Here is a 23,420-nt window from a genome sequence, read left to right as displayed (position 1 = left end):
TCTGTGTAGCCTTGGCTGTCCTGGACTTGCTTTGTAGACCAGGCTGGCCTCAAACTCACAGAGATCCACCTGTCTCTGCCTCCTGAGTGCTGGGATTAAAGTTGTGCACTACCCTCAGCTACAACTCATATTTTGTAGTTGCAGCATAACAGACAAATTTCATAATTATTGTATTTTTATAAGCCTTTCACTAGAAACTACAATAGATCAGAGATGTTTAACTGATTACCTCCAAGCAATGAAAAAGATGACATTTAGAGATAGTTATGCAGAACCCCAGCTCGGTACATACATACATACATATATATATATATACACACACATATATATATATAAAATATGAGCTCAGTTTTAGGTCATCTGGAGCTTATTATTCTTCTGGCATAAAGAAGTAAAAGCAAAAGTGACAGATGGACACCCACATGCATGTGCCAAAAGGGACTCTTAGAACAAAATGTTCAGTTCTATAGCTAACTGACAACTTCAAAGACACAGAAAAACAGTACCCTAGTTTTAATTTTCATGGAATAGAATTATTAAAACAACCAAAAATTTAAACATGCAACTCTGAATCTTCCTTTGAATTGTTTAGTTTCATTCAGGTCAACACAATGACTAGAAACTGTAATTTATTAAATAAAATGCTCTCTATAAAAGCAAAAGTAAACCTTTCCACTCTGACGGTGAGGTCCTCTGCTGGTCTCTGGTTTGAACATCCATGAGGGTCCTGAGAGAAGTTGTCATGACCTGTGCATTCTCCTCCTTAATTATTAAAATAAAATACAATAAGAATACTGCCAATAGAGGCAGGTGGATCTTTGAGTTCAAGGCCAGCCTGGTCTATAGAGTGAGTTCTACAACAGCCAGGACTACACAGAGAATCTCAAAAAGCCAACACACACACACACACTACACACACACAAACGCGCACGTGCCAACGTATTTAATGCAACTTGTAAATGGTATAAATCATCTGTTACCCTGCCTCTAGAGTATTAGGATGACATAAATGCACCGTCGTGCCTGATGGGATGACATTCTAGCAGCTAAGCTAAGCCCAGTCTTATGCTGGGTTTATCAAGCCCATTTGAAAAAGGCTTGATGCTATCTGTCTATGATGCTACAGTAAGACTCTCCATGCCCTTAAATATACACTGAAAGAATACGTTTACTATACCTGTTGCAGTATCTGATTTTGTATCAGAAGTAGCTGGTGTTTCACAAAGTTCTGCATTTCTGGACTCAGTATTTTCACATACATCATTAGGGTCAAATGAGGCAGATGGGGTAGACACTGAACTTTCTGACTGGTTGTCATTTGTCACTGATGCTTCACCTTTTGATGAGTGCATCTTGGGAGAAAACAAATCAGAACTTAATGTGAGACTATATAGATATTTTATGGTACATGAGTTATCATTACACAAGCGCTCTCTCTCTCTCTCTCTCTCTCTCTCTCTCTCTCTCTCTTCTTTCTCTCTCCCTCCTTCCTCCCTTTCTCTCTCCTCTCTCTCTCTCTCTCCTCTCTCTCTCTCTCTCTCTCTCTCTCTCTCTCTCTCTCACACACACACACACACACACCCCTTACAAGAGTAGAAGTACTAAACCTCAGTAGGACAATTGAAAATGTAGAGTCCTAGACATAACAAAAACCATATATTATGGGCTAAACATGGTGGCACAAGATTTAATCCCAGGCGGAGGCAAGTGGATCTCTGGAGGTTCAAGGCCAGCCTGGTCTACACAGCAAAGTGTAAAACAGCCAGGGCTGAGGAGACAGTTCCTTAAAACAAAAAACAACCAGACAAATCACATTACAGAATTCAATTACAAGCTGAGAAGAGCATAATTTTCCTTCTTCAGTACAGGGGGATGAACTACACCTCTAACCCATAAGAAGTTTTAAAGCAGACTGACTTTTCTGGCTAGGGGAGTGGACTCAAGACACTTCTAAAAGGCAAGGCAGCTGAAAGACAGGCTCACATCTCTCAAGGGCCTCAAATCATAAGAGGTGTTGGTGAGATAGATTCCTGACAGGTGGGTCACTAGTTGGGGTAATCGTGCTTTGTCAAGCTATGGTATTCAGAGGGCAGTTCTACATTATCTTCAGAGAATATTTACTGTTAAAAATTGAACCACCCCAAGCCTGGCATGGTGGGCGCACGCCTTTAATCCCAGCACTAGGGAGGCAGAGGCAAGTGGATTAGTGTGAGTTTGAGGCCAGCCTGGTCTACAAAGCAAGTCCGGGACAGCTAAGGCTACACAGAGAAACCCTGTCTCCAAAAAACAAACAAACAAACAAGCAAACAAATTGAGTTACCCCAGGGGGCTGAGCTCAGTACATAAATAGGTTGGGAAGCATCTATTTGGTCTGCTACAGCCCAAGTGAAAGAAAGTCCAGAAAGAGTGCTATGGAGAGCAAGAAGCAAGGACCATGGGCTGAAGTGTGCAGGTGGTAGGAAACTGGCTTGGGCTAGGAAATGTGTTGAGAGATCCTGGCGCCAGTGGCCAGAAACGGAGTTCATCAACTGAGAATTAGCCTGGAGCTGGACAGCTTGAAACTGAGGCCAGTGGGTGAACTGAATTCTGGAATCACTCAGTTTCAGTATATAGACTGAGAACTAAGGTTCCAGAGTGTACTTGATACTCACATGGGCATTACTCTAAAGGGTGATGAATATTCAAAAGCCTTAAAAACACAAAGTCAGGTCTTCTATCTGCACCAATCTCAGTGCTGTGGTTGCTTTATACATTTAAATACACAATTAAATTAAAGAATAGCCTTTGCGGAGCTGGACTGATAGCGCAGCAGTTAAGAGCACTGGCTGCTCTTCTAGAGGTCCTGAGTTCAATTTCCAGCAACCACATGGTGGCTCACAACTATCTACAATGTGATCTAATGCCCTCTTCTGTTGTGCAGGTGCACATTCAGGCACAACACTGAATTTAAAAAAAATAATCTTTAAAAAAAAAAAAAAAAGACTAGCCTTTGCAGACAGGTGTGGTGCTGTGATCCCAGGACTCAGGGAGGCAGTGGACAGCCAAGGCTACACAAAGAAACCTTATGTAAAGTAAACTTTGTGTAAAGAAACCTTGTGTAAAGTAAATAGAATAGAATAGCCTTGCATCCCAAAGTTCCTGACATGAATAACCCAAAACTTTTTTTTAAAAAGAGGCACTTTTATTTTTCTGGAAGACATGTATGTATGTATGTATGTATGTATGTATGTATGTATGTATGTATGTATGTATACAGTGTTCTATCTGCATGTTCACCAGCAATCCAGAAAAGGGCATCAGATCAAATTACAGATGTTTGTGAGCCATCTCTCCAGCTCCCAACAATCCAAATCTTAAAGCAATAGATATCAAGAAATAATAAAGATGAAATCAATAAACTAATCCAATGGAAAGAGACAGAAGACCCAAATTAATAAAATTAAATGAAAAAGGGGAAGTTACTATAGATATCAATGAAATATACAAAGTAATTAAAGATTCATTTTAAAAAGCTGGAAAATCTCTGGGACCTGAGAGATAGATGACTTAGAGGTAAACAGCATTGCTGTTCTTATAAAGGATTTGGGTCACTCACATCAGATACTCACAACCACTTATAACCTAGTTTCAAAGCATCCAATGCCTTCTGACCACCTTGAGCACTGGAATGCATGTGGAGCTCATGCATACAATCAGTCATGTGAGTATCTCCCCCCCCCCCCCCCCCCCCGGGTTTCTCTGTATAGCCTTGCCTGTCCTGGACTCATTTTGTAGACCAGGTTGACCTTGAACTTACAGAGATCTACTTGCCTTTGCCTCCCTACGTGCTAAGATTATAGACACGTGCCATCATATCTGACTTAAATAAATATACATATATATGTAGGTTTTTTTTTTTTTTAACATCTGGAAAATTGCCAGCCTATTCTACAGAGCAAGTCCAGCAAGTCAGCCAGGGCTACAAATACAAAGCAAAACCCTACCTTGAAAATCCAAAAATAAGTAAATCACAATTAATGAGATTAAAGCAGAAATTTTAAGAATGTTTCAATAGGAGCTATTGAGGATTAAAAATAAAATCTTAAAATAAAGGAAGTTCTGGTTCCTTCTTACCTGTTGGACTTTGCGAATTCTTGAAACAAGTTCATCTGCAGAAACACTTCCTGCTATTACTTCCAAAGGGATTCCACTGTCTCCTATAAAGAAACTGGACGGAACACATACTACAGGATCTGTAGAGGTCAATTAAGTCTAATAATTCATGCTTGAAACAACAAGCTGTATAAAATACAATCACAAAGCAAAACAAGTTTCACAATAGAAGCAGCTGGCCAGCGTCCCACCTTAATCACCCTGCCATGCATCTTCTGCACGTGGATGTAATGGCTTTTGGTCTGTGCAGCATATCAGAGTGAAGAATGCATTCCATTCTCCTGCATCATATCTTTACTTTGCCTCTTGCCACCTACTTCTAATATTTTCAATCAATCTACTCACTCTATTCTGCTCTTCAAACAGTCACATTAAAAAAATATCTACAGCCAGGTTTGGTGGTACACACCTGCAATCCCAGCACTTGGGGAGGCAGAGGCAGGAGGATCTCTGAGTTTGAGGCCAGCTTGGTCTTGTTCTACCAAAGCGAGTCCAAGACAACCAAGGCTACACAGGGAAACCCCATCTCAGAAAAAAAAAAAAAAATCTACTTTGCCACCAGCTACAATGTATTACCTCAAAAGATAATCTGCAATGTTGCTTCTAATGGACAAAAGGTAAGTTTTCCTAAATAAAACCAATTATTTTTATTTTTATTGGTTTTTTTCAAGACAGAGTTTCTGTGTATCCTTGGCTGTCCTGGACTCACTTTGTAGACCAGGCTGGCCTCGAACTTACATAGATCTGCCTGCCTCTGCCTCCCGAGTGCTGGGATTAAAGGTGTGTGCCACCACGCCTGGCTTTTTTCTGTTTTTTTTCGACAGGGTTTCTCGGTGTAGCTCTGACTATCTTGGAACTCAGAGATCCATCTCCCAGTTGCTGGGATTAAATGTGTGTACCGTTATGTTGTGTATTGTTTCCTGGGAGATTAAAATCTCCTGTCTCAGAAGTAAACTTCTTAAGACTATGAGTAGGAGGGGGTAAGAAGGATGTAAGGGGGGTGATTGTTTATGTCTCCCCAGGGACAATGTCACATGACACTTTCCCTGCCCTGCCCTGCACCAGCAGCACAGGGTCAGGAGGATGGAGAAGGCATGAAGAGGGGCAATGAGTGAAAACAAAGTTATGTATGAAAACACTGTAATGAAACCCACCACCTTGTATACTAACTTTAAAATCAATTAAAAAAACAAAACAAAACAACAACAACAACAAAAAACCACCCAGGTAAGTAACTATACACATTAAAAAAAAAAAAAAGGTGTGTGCCTTTACTGCCTGGTTTAATTCCTAAATTTTTTAGTAAGAAAAACAAATATACATGAAACCAATTCTTCAATGAAAGGATACAAATTTGTGAAAACTGCAGACAGGCTTCACTGTAAAAAAATCAAGAGAAACATCATGACACGAGTTCAAGTATTTTCTGAATACTAGGTTGCTTTCATTAAATTTACTATACCAATTATAAGCACCTTGTAAGAATTACTAGTTGTCATAGCAATAAACTGAAAGGACAGAAATGCACATTTTATTTCACAAAACTTTTTTGTTCTTTTTAATACTTATTTTATAATTTTCAGATTAAAGTCATATGTTCTTATAATGCAAAAGGTGTTGAGTGTAACTGCTAGAATCTCCAGAGGCTGACTTTTGTGAGTTCAAGATCAGTCTGGTCTACACAGTGAGTTCTAGGACAGCCAGAGCTAGAGAGTGAGAACCCATCTCAAAACAAAATAAAACAGAAGTAACATCTCATGTTGTTTCCTTAAGAACAAATACACCTAAAAAGCCAAACACGTCAAGTTGGAGAGATGGCTCACCAGTTAAGGGAGCTTGCTCTTTTCTGGAGGATCCTAGTTATATGCCAGCACTCACACTGGGTGGTGTACAGCCACCTCTAACTCCACTCTCAGAGGACCTGAAACCCTCTTCTGGCCGCCACAGACACTGCACACATGTTGTGCATATACATAGACTCAGGTGTGTGTGTGTATATATAAAATATAAGCTAGATAGTTCAGTAACTATACAATAGTTTTGCTTTTGCTTTATGTTACTTTTGTTAGTATGAAAGAATGTAAGGGAAAGTTTTATAAGCTTACAGGTAAATTTCTGAACATTCATGTATTTACTGTGTATGGATACTTTGCATGTATGTATACATACCACATGTGTGCCTGCTGCCTACACAAGTCAGAAGAGGGCATCAGATCCCCTAGAACTGGAGTTACAGGCGGTTTTGAGCTCCATGTAGGTGGTGGACATTAAACCAAGGTCTTCTTGGAAGAGTAGCCAGTGTGCTTAACAACTGGGCCACCTCTCTAGCCTCCTGAACATTTTAATCTTCTTGCTTGGTTGATTTTGATTTGTTTTGCTTTGTTGTTTGAGACAGAATTTCTTTCTTTCTTTCTTTTTAAAAAAAGATTTATTTATTTATTTATTATATATACAGTGGTATGCCTGCATATAAACTGCAGGCCAGAAGAGGATATCAGGTCACATTATAGATGGTTGTGAGCCACAATGTGGTTGCTGGGAATTGAACTTAGGACCTCTGGATGAGCAGTCACTGCCCTTAACCTCTGAGCCATCTCTGTGTAGCCCTGGCTGTCCTGGAACTCATTCTGCAGATCAGGCAGGCCTTGAACTCACCTAGCTTTGCCTGCTTCCATCTCCTAAGTGCTGGAACTAAAGGCATGCACCACCACTGCCCAGGGACGTTCACTTATTTATGTATTATATGAGTGTGAGTGTGAGTGTGTGTGTGTGTGTGTGTGTGTGTGTGTGCGCGCGCGCGCGTGTGTGTGTGTAGTCATGTGTACACCATGGTATGCATGTGGAGGTCAGAAGACAACTTGTGTAAGCTGTTCTCTCCTTTCACTGTATGTGATGTGGTGACTGAACTCAGGTTGCTAGCCTGGGTGACAAGTGCCTTTACCTGCTGAGCCATCTTGATAGCCCCCAAATCATAATTCATGTTATATGCTACATGGATGTTTGATAGATAAGAGACTTTTTTTTATCCATTTACTTATTTATTTATAATATATACATTGCTCTGCCTGCTTGTACCCCTGCAGGCCAGAAGAGGGCGTCAGATCACATTATAGATGGTTGTGAGCCACCATGTGGTTGCTGGGAATTGAACTCAGGACCTCTGGAAGAGGAGTCAGTGCTCCTAGCCACGGAGCCATTTCTCCAGCCCAAGAGACATTTTTTAAAGTTTCTTTTTTTTCTTTCTTCTTTTTTTTAAAGCAAAGTGTAATTATGAATTTGAAAATGGCAATCAGAAATTAAGTTCCCTTGAAAACATTAATTTTGAATTACACATTTTTTATAATAGAGTTTTAATAGTAATTATTAATCATAAGAAAATAATTTAAGTTTCCCAAACTAGCTGTGGTGGTACATAAAAAATAAAATTCAAAAATAGGGCTGGTGGGATGGCTCAGCGGTTAAGTTTGCTGGCTGCTCTTCTAGAAGTCTTGAGTCCAATTCCCAGCAACTAAATGGGGGCTCGTGACCATCTATAAAAAAGGATCTGATGCCATCTCCTGGAATGCAGGTGTACATGCAGACAGGACATTGATATATCAAAAAAAGAAAAGAAAAAAGAAATAAAAAGGCAAACCTTTAAAAAAAAACTGTGTTTCCAGTATATCTTAGTGCTACACACACACACACACACACACACACACACACACACACACACACACACCCCATAAAACTAACATTCTTATAGTCTAAGATATCATAAATAACAACAAAAGACTTTTATAACAAAATAAAGTAATGGAATATTAGAGCATGAACATACCTTTTGATATCAATTTTAATAGCAACAAAATTGTTTGAAGATGCTTCTGTCACTTTCTCATCTTCCCAACTTGCAGCCATCTGTGTAGACTGCTCATCATCACCTGTAACAGCATTTCAAGGAGTCTTAAAAATACAAGGCCAGGATTTGCTAATTCTAAATTCTTTCCTCTTTTGAAGCTACAACTCCAGATAAAACATAACCCACAAATGTTTTTTTCTTTCAAATTTTATTTTTTGTGTTCAAATGTTTTGCCTTTTATGTATTTAAAAGAGCATCACATGTATGCAGTGCCTGAGGCCACAAGATGGAACCACTGGAAATGGAGTCTCAGACAGTTGTGAGCTGCCATGGGGGTGAAAGAGAAGCAAATGTTTTTTTCCTTCCTCCCTTCCTTCCTCTCCTCTTTGGCCTTGAACACAGTGATTCACCCGCCTCTGCCCCCTGAGTGCTGGAATTAAAGGTATGCACCACCATACCGGGCAACAAGTACTTTCTTAAATACCAAATTTGAAAATTTATCTTTCTGAAATTGTGGATGTAGTCCCATGGTAAAGTGGTTGTCTAAAACGTACAACGCCCTTGGTTTGATCTCCAGCATAGCAAACACACAAACAAACCCGAAAAATCTTTATCTACAACTCAGTTGATTATTCAAAAATCCACAAGTATAACTACTACCTTTTTTTTTTGTTTGTTTTTTTGCAAGACAGGGTTTCTCTGTATAGGCACGGCTATCCTGGAACTCTCTTTGAAGACTAGGCTGGCCTTGAACTCAGAGATCCGCCTGCTTCTACAACCACCCTCCCAACCCCTACCCCCCAGGCCCTCACCCCTGTGCTGGGATTAAAGGCGTGTGCCACCACACAGGCTGCTGAGGTGACATTTAAGGTAGGACCAAAGAGAATTCAGCCACACCAAATACAGAAAAGTTAAAAAAGTTCACCATGCAGAACAAATACATGTGTAGGGTAAGGACTGTGTGGCCAGAAAAATAATAAAAAATAGAGAACATGAGACAAATGCAACTGAGAAGTTAATGAGAGCTACCCACATCACTGGTTATCTAAGAATGCACAATGCTGACATTTAGCTAGAAACTCTCGAGGAGAATAACAAATGAAAGCAATAAATATGTTCAGGCTCAAGTCAATCCTAAAGAGACTATGATTTTTGTGAAGTTGGTGCCTTACATTCCCTTACCTTTGGCGGACAGGTTAAGGTCCTAATGTCACATTCACACTGGCACTGTCTGTTTCTCATTCACCCTGTGATGGCAGCAGTAACTGAATGCAATTCTCAACGAGAGGTTTCTTAATACTTACTAAGTTCCAATAGCATTACCAGTTGCCATTGTCAGTACCTTAGTGTCTTATTTTCAATCAAATTATCAATCACAATATAAAATTAGGTGACCCTAAGATTTTAAGAGAACATATGCTATATTTGGAGTAGTAGCAATATCCAAATTGAAGACACTTAAAAGTATGCCAACTCTGAAGCACAGAGTACCTCTCACAGCCTCTCCACCTAACTTAAGAAAAATCTCAACTGCTAGAACCTTAAAGACTCTGTGGTCTATGTTAACCGCAGAGGGCAGGCAACAGTATCAGACATGAACAAGTTCAGCCAACACCACTGACTAGACAGACATTTTTGCTCCAGGCTCTTCATCAGAATTTTGTACTATGGCACAACTTTACATTTTTACAGCTTTCAGTTTAACAGCTACAAATGGAGATTCTTGTTAATTTGGCTGAAGTTTCTCTAGTTTCTAATACAACTCTACACTTATTTAATTATTGAATGAATTATTAAATTCACAAAAGTTGTATTAAACAAAGCCAGACGCAGTAGCCCACGTCTGAAGACACTTGGGAGGCTGGGGTCAAGAGGATTACTGAGCCTAGGAGTTTGAGGACAGCCTGAGCAATAGCAAGACCTAGTTTCTTTTTCTTTTTTCCAATACAGGGTTTCTCAGTGTCACCTTGGCTGTCCTGGACTCACTTTGTAGACCAGGCTGGCCCCGAACTTACATCGATCTGCCTGCTGGGATGAAAGGTGTGCGCCACCACACCTAGCTGCAAGACATAGTTTCTAAAAAAGTAAAAGGAAACAATTTCATGAAATAAAAATTTACCTAAAACATTTCCCCTGGAATAATTGTTTATAAAAAATATTCATTTGCTGGGTGTGGTGGCGTACGCCTTTAATCCCAGCACTTGGGGAGGTAGAGGCAGGAGGGTCTACAAAGGAGTCCAGGACAGCCAAGGCTATGTTAACAGAGAAACCCTGTCTCAAAAAGCCAATATATAGTTTATGTGTGCATGGGGCTATGTGTGTGTACGTGCATTACATATGTACAGGAGGCTATGGATGTCAAAAGAAGAATTACCTTCTGGGGACCTGGAAGCAGTAGATGGTTGTGAGCTGTTACATGTGTGCAGCAAGAGCAGTAAATGCTCTAACTACTGAGCCACCTCTCCAGCCCCTATATGTCGTGTGTGTGTGTGTGTGTGTGTGTGTGTGGTGTGTGTGTGTGTGTGTGTATTTAAGCCTAGAACTCAAAATTCTTTTGCTTCTCTTCTCTATCTCCTAAATTCTGGGCCTGGAATACTTCTTTGAACACCTCAGAAACCATTTCTTCTAGCTAAAGATATCTTTTTTATTTCCTTTTGTTGTTAGAACACTTTAATTGGAGGCTTGGGGGAAAGGTTGGATTAGTCAATGCTGGCTGCTGACCTCCACAGAACAGATCTTAGAGCTCTTACTCCCCTCCCTCGTGTCTCCCCACAGGCAGGGTTTCTCTGTGTAGCCTTGCCTGTCCTGGACTCACTTTGTAGACCAGGCTGCCCTAGAACTCACAGGGATCCACCTGTCTCTTCCTCCTGAGTGCTGGGATTAAAGGTGTGCGCCACCATGCCTGGCCTGCTAAGAGCTCTTTTTAATTTCTTAATAAGTTAATTCTTTTTTACGGTTGGCATATTATTGATGGGATAGCAGATCTAATTAAATTGTTACACTCTGGATATATTCTTCAAAGTTATGAACAACAGCTATGACTATGGTACAGTATGAAATCCTTGAGGATTTCTGTGTGTGTGATTTGGCAGGAAGAGATGTGTGGTGTGGAGTAACTTGATTCTAAGGCTCTGAGCTTTAGAAAGCAATGTCATGTCACATGTCAAAACATTGGCACTACCTGTTACGTGCTACCTGATGAGTGCTGCTGCTCTATGATCCCATGGCCTATATATTCCTAGGGCAACACCCATCCTGCTTTGTGTTGGCATGACCTAGCTAAAACTCAGAAAAGCTAACATCACTGTGAAATAGGGTAAGGGACAGACTCTACAGTCCATCCTTAACAATATTTATTTCTACAAACATTCAATAGTCTTTTGCAGAGGAATGTTAATTCAGAACATGGCTGTTCTGGCAAGAGATCACATCCAAAGACCTTCTAGGTGTGTGTGATCTGACTGAAGTAAAAACATGCCTTTAATCCAGGAGACAGAGGCAAACAGATTTGAGCTCAAGGACAGCCTGGTATAAAGCAAGTATCAGGTAAAGAAAAGCCTAGGCCCAGGCATGGTGGTACATGCCTTTAATCCCAAATGAAGGTAAAGTTAGTTTGTAGAAGGAAGGACCCATGCTTGAAAGTGATGTCGAAGTATGGCAGAAAAGGTGACGAATCAGAGATTTGACAGAATAGGATAAACCCAACTCTCACAGAAGAGAAGGAAAAGGAAGCTACTTCAGAGGCAGTTTTACAGGACAGGCGCGCGCCTGTAATCCCAGCACTTGGGAAGCAGAGGTAGGAGGATAGCTGTGAGTGAGTTTGAGGACAGCCTGGTCTACAAAGCGAGTCCAGGACAGCCAACGCTACACAGAGAAACCCTGTCAAAAACCAAAAACCAAGAAGATAAATAAATAAATGAGAAGTTTTACAGAGAAAGGAGGCAGTTTTACTAGGACAGTAATAGAGAGATGGGTTGCAGAGAGAGAACTCAGGTGAAGATGGACTGAGCCAGAAAATGAGAAGAAGCCAGAAGATTAGAGCAGATTGCTGAGTTAGTTTGAGGCCAAGCAGAACAATTCTGGGCCAAGAAAGAAGCCAGATTAAATAAGTCAGCTGGGAGAAGAGTTTGAGCCAGAACAGCTGAGTGGAACCAGCCAGCCCAGAGCCCAGAAAGAACAAGTAAGGGTGAGATGCTCCTTTTTTTCTTTTTTGGTTTTTCGAGACAGGGTTTCTCTGTGTAGCCTTGGCTGTCCTAGAGTCACTTTGTAGACCAGGCTGGCCTCGAACTCACAGTGATCCGCCTGCCTTTGCCTCCCAAGTGCTGGGATTTAAAGGTGTGCGCCACCACACCCGGCTAAGGGCGAGCTTCTTTAAGCAGTAAGTCTCAGAGGCTGAAAACATTTTAGGCCTACATTAGACTGTACAGAGGCTAGAAGCTTCCAGGACTAGTCCTAGATTAGCAGAAGGAGGAAGTGTATAAAAATTATAGCATATGGCTCTATAAAGTACTTCTATAGCTTTCCAATATTTCTTAGTCAAATCTAGCATTTTAGAGTAGGGTGTAGTTTTTGGCTTTTTTTTTTTTTTTAACTAGTGATGGGTAGACCAATTGGCATGAATAAAGGCCTAGGTTTAGATCTACTCATGAAGGGGACATTTTTCTTTCAAATTAACTGATTACCTTAGTACTTTGAAGGAAGGTTTAAGTATCATCAGTTGCATATTCTATTCAAAAACATGATCTTATTTCTTTATTATTTTACCATATAATGTACACCTGCTTTCTTCTTTCTCTTTCTCTTCTTCTTCTACTACTTCCTCTCCCCACCACCTACTACTACTACTTCTTCCTCCACTCACGCCCCACACTTTCACCACTACTACTTCTTCCTGCCGCCCCCTCCCCGCTCCCCCTTGGTTTGAGATTGGCCTCAAACTACCTGCTTCTGCCTCCCAAGAACTGGGATTAAAGGTTTTTTTTGAGACAGGGTTTCTCTGGGTAGTCCTGGCTGGTCCGGAACTTCAATGGCCTTGAACTCAGAAATCCACCTGCCTCTGCCTTCCAAGTGTTAGGATTAAAGGCATGTGACACTTTAGCACACACCTATAATCCAAACTCTTGGGAGGCTGAGCCAGAAGGACAATTTTGAGTTCAGGGCCAGCCTGCACTACAAAGTGAGACCCTGCACACTTTTGTTTTTGTTTTTCAAGACAGGGTTTCTCTGTGTAGCCTTGGCTGTCTTGGACTCGCTTTGTACACCAGGCTGTCCTGAACTCATAGAGATCTGCCTGCCTCTGCTTCCCAGAGTGCTGGGATTACAGGTGTGTACCACCGTACCCAGCTGACCTTGCACTGTACACTTGTGATCCCAGTATGGGGAGGCAGAGCAGACAGCTACGGTTATGCAGTCAGACCCTGCAAAAAAATCCCCCCCACACTGTTAAATGTAAATTTAAACTGTTGTGGCTGTACAAGTCTGTAATCCTAACCCTTGGACGAGGGATGGAGAATCAAGAGTTCAAGGTAAACCCAGACTATATGAGATTCTGTCTCGAAACAAAACAAAAAACTGAAACCCAACCAAACACACAGCTTTGTGAGCCTGGCCCAAGTTACTTTACAACTTTGGACCTAAGTTGCTCAACTACAAAAACAGGAACAATGAAACTACTTTCCTGGGTTGGAGAAATGGCTCAGAGGTTAAGAGCACTGTCTGCTCTTCCAAAGGTCCTGAATTCAATTCCCAGCAACCACATGGTAGCTCACAAGCATCTATAATGAGATCTGGTGCCCTCTTCTGGTGTACAGGTGTACATGCAGGCAGAACACTGTATACATAATTAATAAATAAATAAATCTTTAAAAAAAAACTCAAAAGACTACTTTCCTCACAAAACTACTAAAAATTCGTGAAGAAGACAGCTTAAAATGTTATAAACTCAGGCTATAATGATAGCTCACTGGTTAGGAGCACTTGCCACTCTTTCAGAGGACCCAGGTTCAATTCTCAATCTCATGTAGTGGCTTACAACCATACCAAAATCTCATAAACTTATTACTGACCTCATACTAAAGTGTCTTATTTCTTGCATTTTTTATGTGACTATTGTCTTTACTGGATTACAAGACTAATATATTTATTTAAATTATAATATAACCCAAATATAACCTAAATGACTTATGCCTTTCTAATTAACAGCAAGCACGAAGCTAGAAATTTAGCGTTACAAAACATTTAAAATTTAATGCTGAATCAATTCACATTTCAGTCATTTTTCTTCACAGAAATGGACAAAGTTATAGAACTACTAAAGATGTGTGTGGGCCAGTTGTGTTAAAATGTTAACAAACACAAGTGGCTGAAGAAATACATTTCAAATTAACAACTGTCACACAAACTGGTACACGTAACAGTACATGTACAAAATATAGAAGCAGATGGTTGACTGTACTTCAGCAATGAAACAGGACACTATGGAACAATAATCTAGAGCAACACAAGGGTAAACATGTTGGCATATGTCTGAAAAACTGGATTTTATGTTAGAAGAGACGGAAGAATCATCACTGAATGTGTACTTTTAAAACTATGTTAAAAGTTTTTTAAAAAGTCAACCTGTAATAAAGCAATTATTTCATTTTACAGTCCCCTCCTAGCTCTATCATAAAGGAGTACTCCTCTGTGAAGTTTATGTTTCAGGAACATTCTGAGACAGCTACTGTGGACATCAGGTGGTTTCTTTGTGGCTTGCCGATGACACAGCTTTCTTGACGAGCTCACAACTTACTAGACCCAACCGTCTAACTAGCGGCCAGTCCCAAGCCCATGGGCACACGAAGAACTAAAAGGGTGTCCAAGCTCCCTGAAAAGGGGGATCTCAGAGGACCAAGGGGACACCAGGGTGAGGGTTTCGGGGGCCTGCCGGCGACAACCCAACTGCCAGGGCGAGCAGGGCGCAGTTTTGGGGCCAGGGCCTGGACTGTGCTTCCCACACAGATGCAGAGAGGTGAAGCCGGGGTCCCAAAGAGACCTCAGGGCCCCGAGAAACCCTGGGCTCGCCTGCGGCCTGCAGAGGCTCGGCGTCCAGGTCGGCCCGGTCGCGGGGCAAGCCTGGAGCCGAGCGCCTACTGGTCCCGAGCGGACCCGAACTGACCCGAACAGACCCGAGCGTACTTGACGACGGGGTGGGGGGGGGTCTTAGCTGTCGGCGCCCAGCTCACCCTGGCTCCTCCCGCCTGGCTCACTCGACGCTAAGGAGATTCAAGAAAAAGCTAGAAGCGTTATCCTTTTAGGGCCCTCTCCGCAGTCACCTGCCACGAACACCACGAAGACCGCTCCGCTTCTCTTAGCAGACGCGATGGCCGCCGGAATGGCGCCCTGGAACCACAGCATCGCTCCTTTCTGGCCTAGGCGCTCGTTCGGTGTGTCGTCGTCGTCGCCGCCGCGGTGCCACAGCCCCGCCCTCCTCGTTCTCAGGCCCCGCGGCCCCGGCAACCACCGGCTGGTCCGGCCCCACGTCCGAGGACCCAGCTCTTAACAGGGCCGTACTCCCGACAGCGGCCCCCAGGGGACGCGCGCAGGAGCGTGCAAGGCAGAAAAAGCACGCCCCCTCCCCCGGGTCACGTGACAACACGCGTCAGGGCGTGCGTGCGCCAGTGCCTAGCCGGCTAGCTGAAGTCCGTAGGTGCGCGCGCCCGCGAAGCCTCCCGTTCCTAGTCCAGGAAGCAGAAGTATCAGGAAGGATGACTAACCGCTACGGCACGTCGGCGTCGTCCGCAGCCAGGCTTTCTGGGATTTGTAGTCTTCCGAAGCTTGCTCAAGGAAACGTAAACTGTGGTTTTAAGGCACGACGAAAGGGGACAATAGTGAGCACAACTCTGTAAGAATAAATGCTAGATAGCGAGTTGTTATCACTCTGACTTGTGGAAGCAATCTGTTCCACAAAGAAATGAACATAAGCTTTACGGGGGTGGGGAAGGGAAGAGAGACAGGGGCAGAAGGAAGGAGAGGAGGAGGGAGGGAAGAGCTAATCTGAATGTGGTGACACTGTCCATACTGTCTGGTGGTCCAGACTGTATGGACTCTATTCTCCAGAACTAATAGTTGATTTTTTCACTTCAATTTTGGGTGAACTTGATTTTTTTTTTCTTTCCTCCACCTGACTCTCCATTGTTAGGAAGAATTCGGTGTCTTATGTGTGCTAGGCAAATCCTCTGCTACACCTGCAGCCTAGGTAGGGTTTTGTGTTTTCACAATAAAGAAATGGTACGTAAAGTACATGATTTAAACATTCTACGATGAAAAAAAGAAAAAAAAAACATTCTACAATGTATTCATGCATTGAAACACACATGGAAACCCACTGATATGTCCAACTATGCTTTTATGTATCAGTTAAAAATAATTTTGGTGCTGGGTGGTGGTGCACGCCTGTAATCCCAGCACTGGGGAGGCAGAGTCAGGCAGATCTCTGTGATTCTGAGGCCAGAGTGGTCTATAGTGCAAATTCCAGGACAGCTAGGGCTACACACAGAGAGAGTGCTGTCTCAAAAAGAAAAGAAAACGAACAACAAAACAAACAAACAAAAAACAAAACCAAGCAGAGCGGTGGTGGCACACGCCTTTAAAACGAGCACTTGGGAGGCAGTGGCGGGCAGATCTCTGAGTTTGAGGCTAGCCTGCTGTACAGAGTGACTTCCAGGACAGCCAAGGCTACACAGAGAAACCCTGTCTCAAAAAACCAAACCAAAACCAAAACAACAACAACAACAAAAGAAATCGGCTCTAGATGTAACTAAGTGGTAGAATACAAGCCTAGCATGTATGAAGCTCTGGGTTCCATCCCCAGGATGGCATGACATGGATGGGGTGGCAAACAACTATATAATCCCAGCTCTTGGGGAGGTTGAGGCAAGAGGATCACAAGTTAAAAGGTTATTCTTGGCTATATTGTAAGTTTGATGAAGGCCACTAGGAATACATGAAAAAATATTTTGCCTTAAAGTTCCATGTCATACTTGAAACACAGCATTTTGTGTGTGTGTCCTGTATGCACAGATTTATATTTTTTGTTTTTAAAGATAAGAGTGTATGGGAGCTGGAGAGATGGCTCACAGCTTAAGAGCACTGGCTGTTCTTCCAAAGATCCTGAGATCAATTTCCATCAACCATATGGTGACTCATCTAATGAGATCTGGTGCTGTCTTCTGACATGTAGGCATACACCTGGAAGAATCCTGTATATATAATAAATAAATTTAAAAAAGAGAGATAGAGTGTATGTAGTTGTGGATTTCCTAGGTGGAACTCACTTTGTACACCAAGCTGGCTATAAGCTCACAGATATCTTCTTGGCTATGCCTCCCAAGTGCTGGGATTAATAATTTGTATGAAAATCATATAAAATATTTTTTCCTTGAGATGTAAAGAAAGTTGTCTATATGGCATAAATTCCACTTGCCTATAGTCCAGTCAGAAAATAATTTTGATAACTATGTAAGGTTTGTGGATGCATGTGAAATCAAAATGGAAGAAAAAACATTTGCACACATTCCCACCTTTATTTAAAAGTCATTTTTTTCCTCATCATGTCAACTACTTTGACACCTCACTTCTGCTTCAAAGGCAGATAGATACAAGTGAATACTATAAAGTAGCAAGGTGTGGGGCAATAGCAAGTAGTTAACCTGCAGTTGAAAACAGCCAGCCCAGTTCATGAATGCCTCTATTTATTATTCGCATAACCCTGGACAAATTTCCTAACCTCTCTGACAGTTCAGTTGCCTCACTAGTCAACTGGAGCCACGAGGAAACCTGCCCTTTGGGCTATGTGATCACACAGTGTTTAGCAAGTACTTTGTACTTAAGTGGTAATTAAATGCTTTACAGATGTTAGCTATTGTTTCTGAGTGCCCACCTAAATCATGTTTTAAGAAAACTATGCTTGTACTTTTCAGAATTCAAAGCCTTTGTTTTGCTGGATCAATCCTAAATTTAATCACTGAACTAGTATCTGCTTAGGTATTAGTAAACAAAGCCACAGGCAATCTCTGTCTCAAGGATTACATTCCTCCAGTGAGTAGCAAAACATTAAGCAATGAATTGGCCAATTATTCTTGTGATTGCCACTGTAATAAATGTCAGAGGAGAGGACCTTCAAGATATTACTAATTTACACTAAGGCATTAATTATAGTTTACCAGAAATGACCTCATGAAGGGTTGAAAGAGAACTCTGGATAAGCTGGCTACTTAGAAGTATGGACTGAGGAGCTCTATGTTCAAAGACACACATTGCTCTTGCACAGGATTTGAGTTCAGTACTACCTAAATTAGGTGGCTCATACCGTCTGTAACCCCAGTTGCAGGGGAATCTCAACCTCCTTTGTCCTCTGTGGACATCTGCATGCGCCCCCCCTCCCCCACACACACTGTGTGGAGATCAGAGGTATTTCAGCTGACCTTCCTAGGAGCCATTTACATTATTTATCAGGGATAGGGTCTCTTGCCAAGTAGACAATGCTGGCTAACCAGCAAGGTCTGGGGATCTGCCTTTCTCCACCTCTCCAATGCTGGGATCACTAGTTTGGTTTTTCCTTTGCAGCATTATCATCATCATCATCATCATCATTGTTGTTGTTTTTATTTTTTAATGGGTTCTGGGGATCAAATTCAGATCATTATGCTTGTACAGAAAAAAAAAATGCTTTACACAGCTGGGCTGTGGTGGTGTACACCTCAAAGGTGTACATCTTTAATCCTAGCATTCGGGAGGCAGAGGCCAGGCAGGCCTACAGAACCCGTTGTGGGGCACCTACAAGAAACCTTGTCGCAAAAACCAAAACCAAACAAAACAAAAAACCCAAAACAACAACAAAAACCAAACACACACGCACACAAAAACAAAAAAGCGCCCTCTACCACAAACCAACACCACTACCATAAAAGAAAAAAAATACCCCACTGAACAGACTCTCTCCCCAATCTGCTAAAGGTGCATCTCCCCCCCCCCCCCACATGAATGCAACAGAACAGGGAGAGGAGGTGTTGCTGCAAGGGGCTCTGCTCCACACAGTCATTTAAGAACTCAGGACTTTCCTACTTCTGAAACATCCTGTAACTGTCTACTGGATGTCTATCTGCAAACTGCAACTTCTCCAGATGGCCTTGTGAACAATGTAGACACAATCTCCATGGCTTTCAGATTCTGCACTAAACCCTGTAGTGGTGCTGATAATGACACCTTCACTGTTACCAGAGACACTTGGAAGAGGCCCGCCTATGGGACTGGAACAGAGTGATTGGTGATGTGCCAGCATTTAGAGGCCAAACTCTATCTCAGTAGAAAACAAAACAATCTCTGACACAGGCTAGGAGAAGTTCAGTTTCAAGCTGATACCACTGTATAGGAGCCATGCCATGCATGGGGGACACAGTATGGTTCAGTTTGACGAGAGCCTCAGCAGGGACAGGGCAAATACAAGACCAAGGACAGGGAAGCCCAGTGTGGTGGTGCATGTCTGTAACACCCACACTTGGGACGTAGAGACAGGAAGGTCAGGAGTATAGTCATGTTTGATTACATGCACCAGAACACACGTGATGGAGAACTGAGTTGTCCTCTGACAAGTTGATCCTCACCTCAAATAATGTAATTTTTGAAAAACTCTGGGCTAGGATGTACGGATACATCAAAGGTGCTCTGCAGTTGAAGATGACTTGAATTTCTGATCCTCTTAACTTCTCCTCCTAAGGGCTGGGATTAAGAGGTAGGTGCTATCACACCTTGCTTATGGAGTGCTGTTGATGGAACCCAGGATTTCATGCATGCTGGGCAAGCTGCTCTCTACCAAATGAACTACACCTCCAGCAGCCCCCAGTCCCGGCCTCACTACTCTTGAACTGTAGGGCCAATACTAGGAAATAATACAGAGCAATGCAGAACACAAGCTCTAAAGTACCTGGACAGCTGTGCTTGTATTAGAGACGGCCATGAGGTGACTTACAGGTGGGCGGCACAAGGTTGTAGGCACTCTGTATAAAGGGACGATTACTGGGAGTGACAGAGCAGGACGGTACAAGGTTTTACTGTAAGTCATGTGTTCAGTCAGGATGGTGCTAACTTAAAAGACACAATGTGCTTTTTAATGAAAGTTTTCATATATTTTTAGAATACGGGTGATGAAAGCCATAGAAGTGAAACCAGAGAGCATCGCATATGAACAAATCCAAGGATGTTACCTAACATGGGAAAAACTGACTTCTATCATTCTAACCATGACACATGGCTAGCTGCATGTCTAATGACTTTGTTTTTTGAGGCAGTCTCATGAGGAACTACACAGCAGAGGATGACCTTAATTCTGGACCTCCTGAGTGCTAGAACTACAAGTGTGTACTATCTTGACCACATTTTACATTTAATTTCTTTAAGCTTCATTGGAATATAGCTTAGTGATATATACATCAAGGATTACTTTCTAAATTACATTTGCTTCTTCAGTGTGTGTGTGCATATATTGTAATATGGGGGGGGGGGCATGCCTGCCTTTTATATAAAGGGGAGGCCAGAGGAAGTTTGTTCTCTCCCAACTATGTGGTTTCTGAGTTGTGAACTCAGGATTCAGGCATGGTGGCGGGTGCCTTTAACTGATGAGCCATCTTGTGGTCCAGGATTATTACCAGTTTATTGCTGTTATTTGAGCATCATAATGGCCATCTCCTGAGTGCTGGGATCATAAGCCTGAGCCACCATGCCTGGGTTGAATTATTTTGAGGCTCAAGGTTAGAGGCTTCTACCTGTCCAGTGTTCACCCTTTTGCTTTGTGATCCCTGTAGTTCAGTTTTCCTGAGGATGGTTGCTCTCAGTCTATGGAGGCTTTCTGGATACCTTTATCCCTGTCTTCAGAAAGCATATGAGCAAACTTTTTTTAAGCCATCATAGTAGATTTGACCTAAGGCAGACCAGCTAGCAACAATTTCAGGTTGGTGGTCCGGGGTCCATGTAGCCCAGGAGAACTTCCAACCTGCAAAAGACGACCTTCTGATTCTTCTGTTTCCACCTCTCTAATGCTGAGATTTGAAGTGTGTACCATTACACCTGGTTATTGCCATGGGGATCAAACCTAGGGCTTTCTGAATATTAGCCAAGCATTGTGCCAACTGAACTACATCATCAATGCAGAGGACATGCATGGGGTGGGGGAGGGGAGGCCGGGGAAGGGCGAGTGCATAGGGGGGAGGATGAGTATGTGTAGAGGTCAGAGGGCAACTTGCAAGAGTCAGTTTTCTCCTTCTACCACATGGATCCTGGAAACTGAACTCTTGCCTCAAACTCCCAAGTGCTGTGACTTGTACTAACAAGTAAATTTGTTAAGGAACAGGAGAACTGAAACTTTCCTTAGCTAATTTATTTTTTATTGTTTTTCAAGATAGGGTTTTTCTGTGTAGCTTTGGCTGTCCTGGACTCACTCTGTATACCAGGCTGGCCTCCAGCTATGATGCTAATTATTTTCTCTTACTGCTTCTGGCACCGTGGGCAAACACACTGTAGTCACAGGACAGCTCTGAACAATGGGTTCTCGCCTCCCTTCACTGGCCTCTAGGGATTGATATGCCAGTACTTTCACCTGATGAGCCACCTTACCAGCCCTTCAAGATGCTTCTAATTAAAAAAAGACAAAGTGGGTCTACATTTGTAAACATTTATTCTCTTGAACTGAAAAAGGCTTGCATCAGCACATTGTACAGCCTTGCAAAATTACACAGAAATTGAAAATAAAGTTCCTTGTTCATAAGTGCAATGAATCTTTGATGTCCAGTAATCCGCTGCAAACAATGAAAACAAAATTTAAACCACTTAAGAAGTTTTCAGCACTCGTCAAGTGCATTTCCTCAAGAGACAGAACACTCAGTGAGGAGAATGCAGATGAGTGGCATTTAGTTATTGGAAGGACACTTAAAAAAAAGTGGAATAATTTTCCTGCCTAGGATGATTCCTATTTCTTTTTAACCTAAGTGGTTTGATTAAGAGGCATTGAGAACATAATTTACCTTACACTTAACAGCCGTACTACCTAAATGAAGAAGGAAGGACCCTGTCGGGGAGTTCTGGATTTCCTGGAAATTCTGTGTTTAGCAGTGGAGGAGTAATTGTTTATTTGTGGGTCTCCTTAGCACCCTCAGCACCCCCCAAAAGGATAGTTTTGACATGGTTTTGACTTGTTATTCCACTCCTGTATTCTTTTTCTCCCAAAGTCTGAGCTGGTTCATACTGTGCTGGCTGCAAAAAGAAATACAGGTTGCAACTGGTTATAATCACTTTGAAGAATAATTTGCTGTACAATAGAGCTTTGGATCTGATACAAGAATTCAGAAATATAAAACAAAATAACTATAAAAGTTAGGAGGCATCTGAACAGCATTTCCTTAGAAAAAGCTGCTAACTCTGTGTCATTCCTGTGTGGATTCCTACAGTCACTGGGGTGAAATGTCTATCTTCCCCCTCCCTTTTCTGGGTCCCTGGGCTTTCTTCCAAAAGTTGTAACATTGGCCACACATCTCAGGAGTCTCTACATTAACATATGCTCCACTTAACAAGCCAATCAGATGGGAAAGGGCAGGGAATTATAGAGTAAGGGGTCCGAAGGTAGCGGCTGGTTTATTGAGAACTTGCCCTTTCCAAAATGTGGAAGTCGTAGTGCTTCTTGCTCATTCTCAGCTTAAACTTGTTCACTGAATGGATCTGCTTCTTCAGTGCACTCTGTGCGGCTGAAATGGAGGGGAACGTGGCTAGGACAGTGTACGTAGAGGCCAGGTCACTGGGTTTAGAGCGCTCGGGGTTGACTGTGCTATCCCCACTGCCACAGCAGAGAGGATGACGACGTAGCTGGGGCTGAGACTGGGGGTCCCGGAGCCATCGGATCTTGGCGCCAATTTTAAAGAGTTCCCCAAAAAGCTTCTCAGCTTCCATCCGAGTTATTCCATCTGGCAGTTCTGTGATTTCCAGGACCTTGCCAACAACTAGCATGGAAAAGGTGAGAGAGTTAATCCATACCTATCACAGACAAGTAGGATAAGATGGCACAGGAAACAATGGTCTGGCACTACGCAAACTCACAAAATTCTGTTACTCTTTCAAATCATCCCAGTTCAGCACTAAGTGCTAAGTGACTAATCTCGGTCTTCTCTCATAGTCATGGACTAAGCAGGGGCTTCCTCTAGACCAGGCCATCTTGGGCAAACCTTTTGACTTTCCAATGTGAAATAATGATAGCAGCACCCACCCTCACTACCCATGGCTGTCTGAGGTAGAAAGGCAAAGCACTGTTCCACAGAAAAGACAACTGCTTCCTCACTGTGAGATGAGCCCTTTTTCTTACCTGCTCCTCACATCTGATTGCTCCTAAAGCTACCTGCCAAGGCCT

At 42.4% G+C, this 23,420-nt stretch overlaps 2 protein-coding genes across 10 annotated transcripts in view; both read right to left on the bottom strand.

Moving 5' to 3' along the window:
• The window catches only part of Ubxn4 (UBX domain protein 4), a 32,509-nt gene extending 16,926 nt beyond the window's left edge, over window positions 1-15,583 (bottom strand). The window contains exons 1-6 of the mRNA XM_051147316.1: window positions 15,307-15,583; window positions 7,973-8,075; window positions 5,503-5,531; window positions 4,114-4,232; window positions 1,178-1,352; window positions 669-762 (exon numbers count right to left, since the gene is read on the bottom strand). Of these exons, the coding sequence (XP_051003273.1) occupies window positions 669-762; window positions 1,178-1,352; window positions 4,114-4,232; window positions 5,503-5,531; window positions 7,973-8,075; window positions 15,307-15,388 (602 nt within the window). The 5' untranslated portion in view covers window positions 15,389-15,583. The remainder of the gene's footprint in view (window positions 1-668; window positions 763-1,177; window positions 1,353-4,113; window positions 4,233-5,502; window positions 5,532-7,972; window positions 8,076-15,306) is intronic.
• A 6,101-nt stretch (window positions 15,584-21,684) lies between these two features.
• The window catches only part of R3hdm1 (R3H domain containing 1), a 122,204-nt gene continuing 120,468 nt past the window's right edge, over window positions 21,685-23,420 (bottom strand). For all 9 annotated transcript variants that reach the window (XM_051147305.1, XM_051147309.1, XM_051147312.1 and 6 more), the window contains one exon: window positions 21,685-23,016. In XM_051147305.1, coding sequence (XP_051003262.1) covers window positions 22,655-23,016 — 362 coding nt within the window. In that variant the 3' untranslated portion in view covers window positions 21,685-22,654. The remainder of the gene's footprint in view (window positions 23,017-23,420) is intronic.

This window comes from Acomys russatus, chromosome 6 (genome assembly GCF_903995435.1).
Source record: "Acomys russatus chromosome 6, mAcoRus1.1, whole genome shotgun sequence".
In the NCBI taxonomy this organism is placed as follows: Eukaryota; Metazoa; Chordata; class Mammalia; order Rodentia; family Muridae; genus Acomys; species Acomys russatus.
This window is presented reverse-complemented; position numbering and strand designations above follow the sequence as displayed.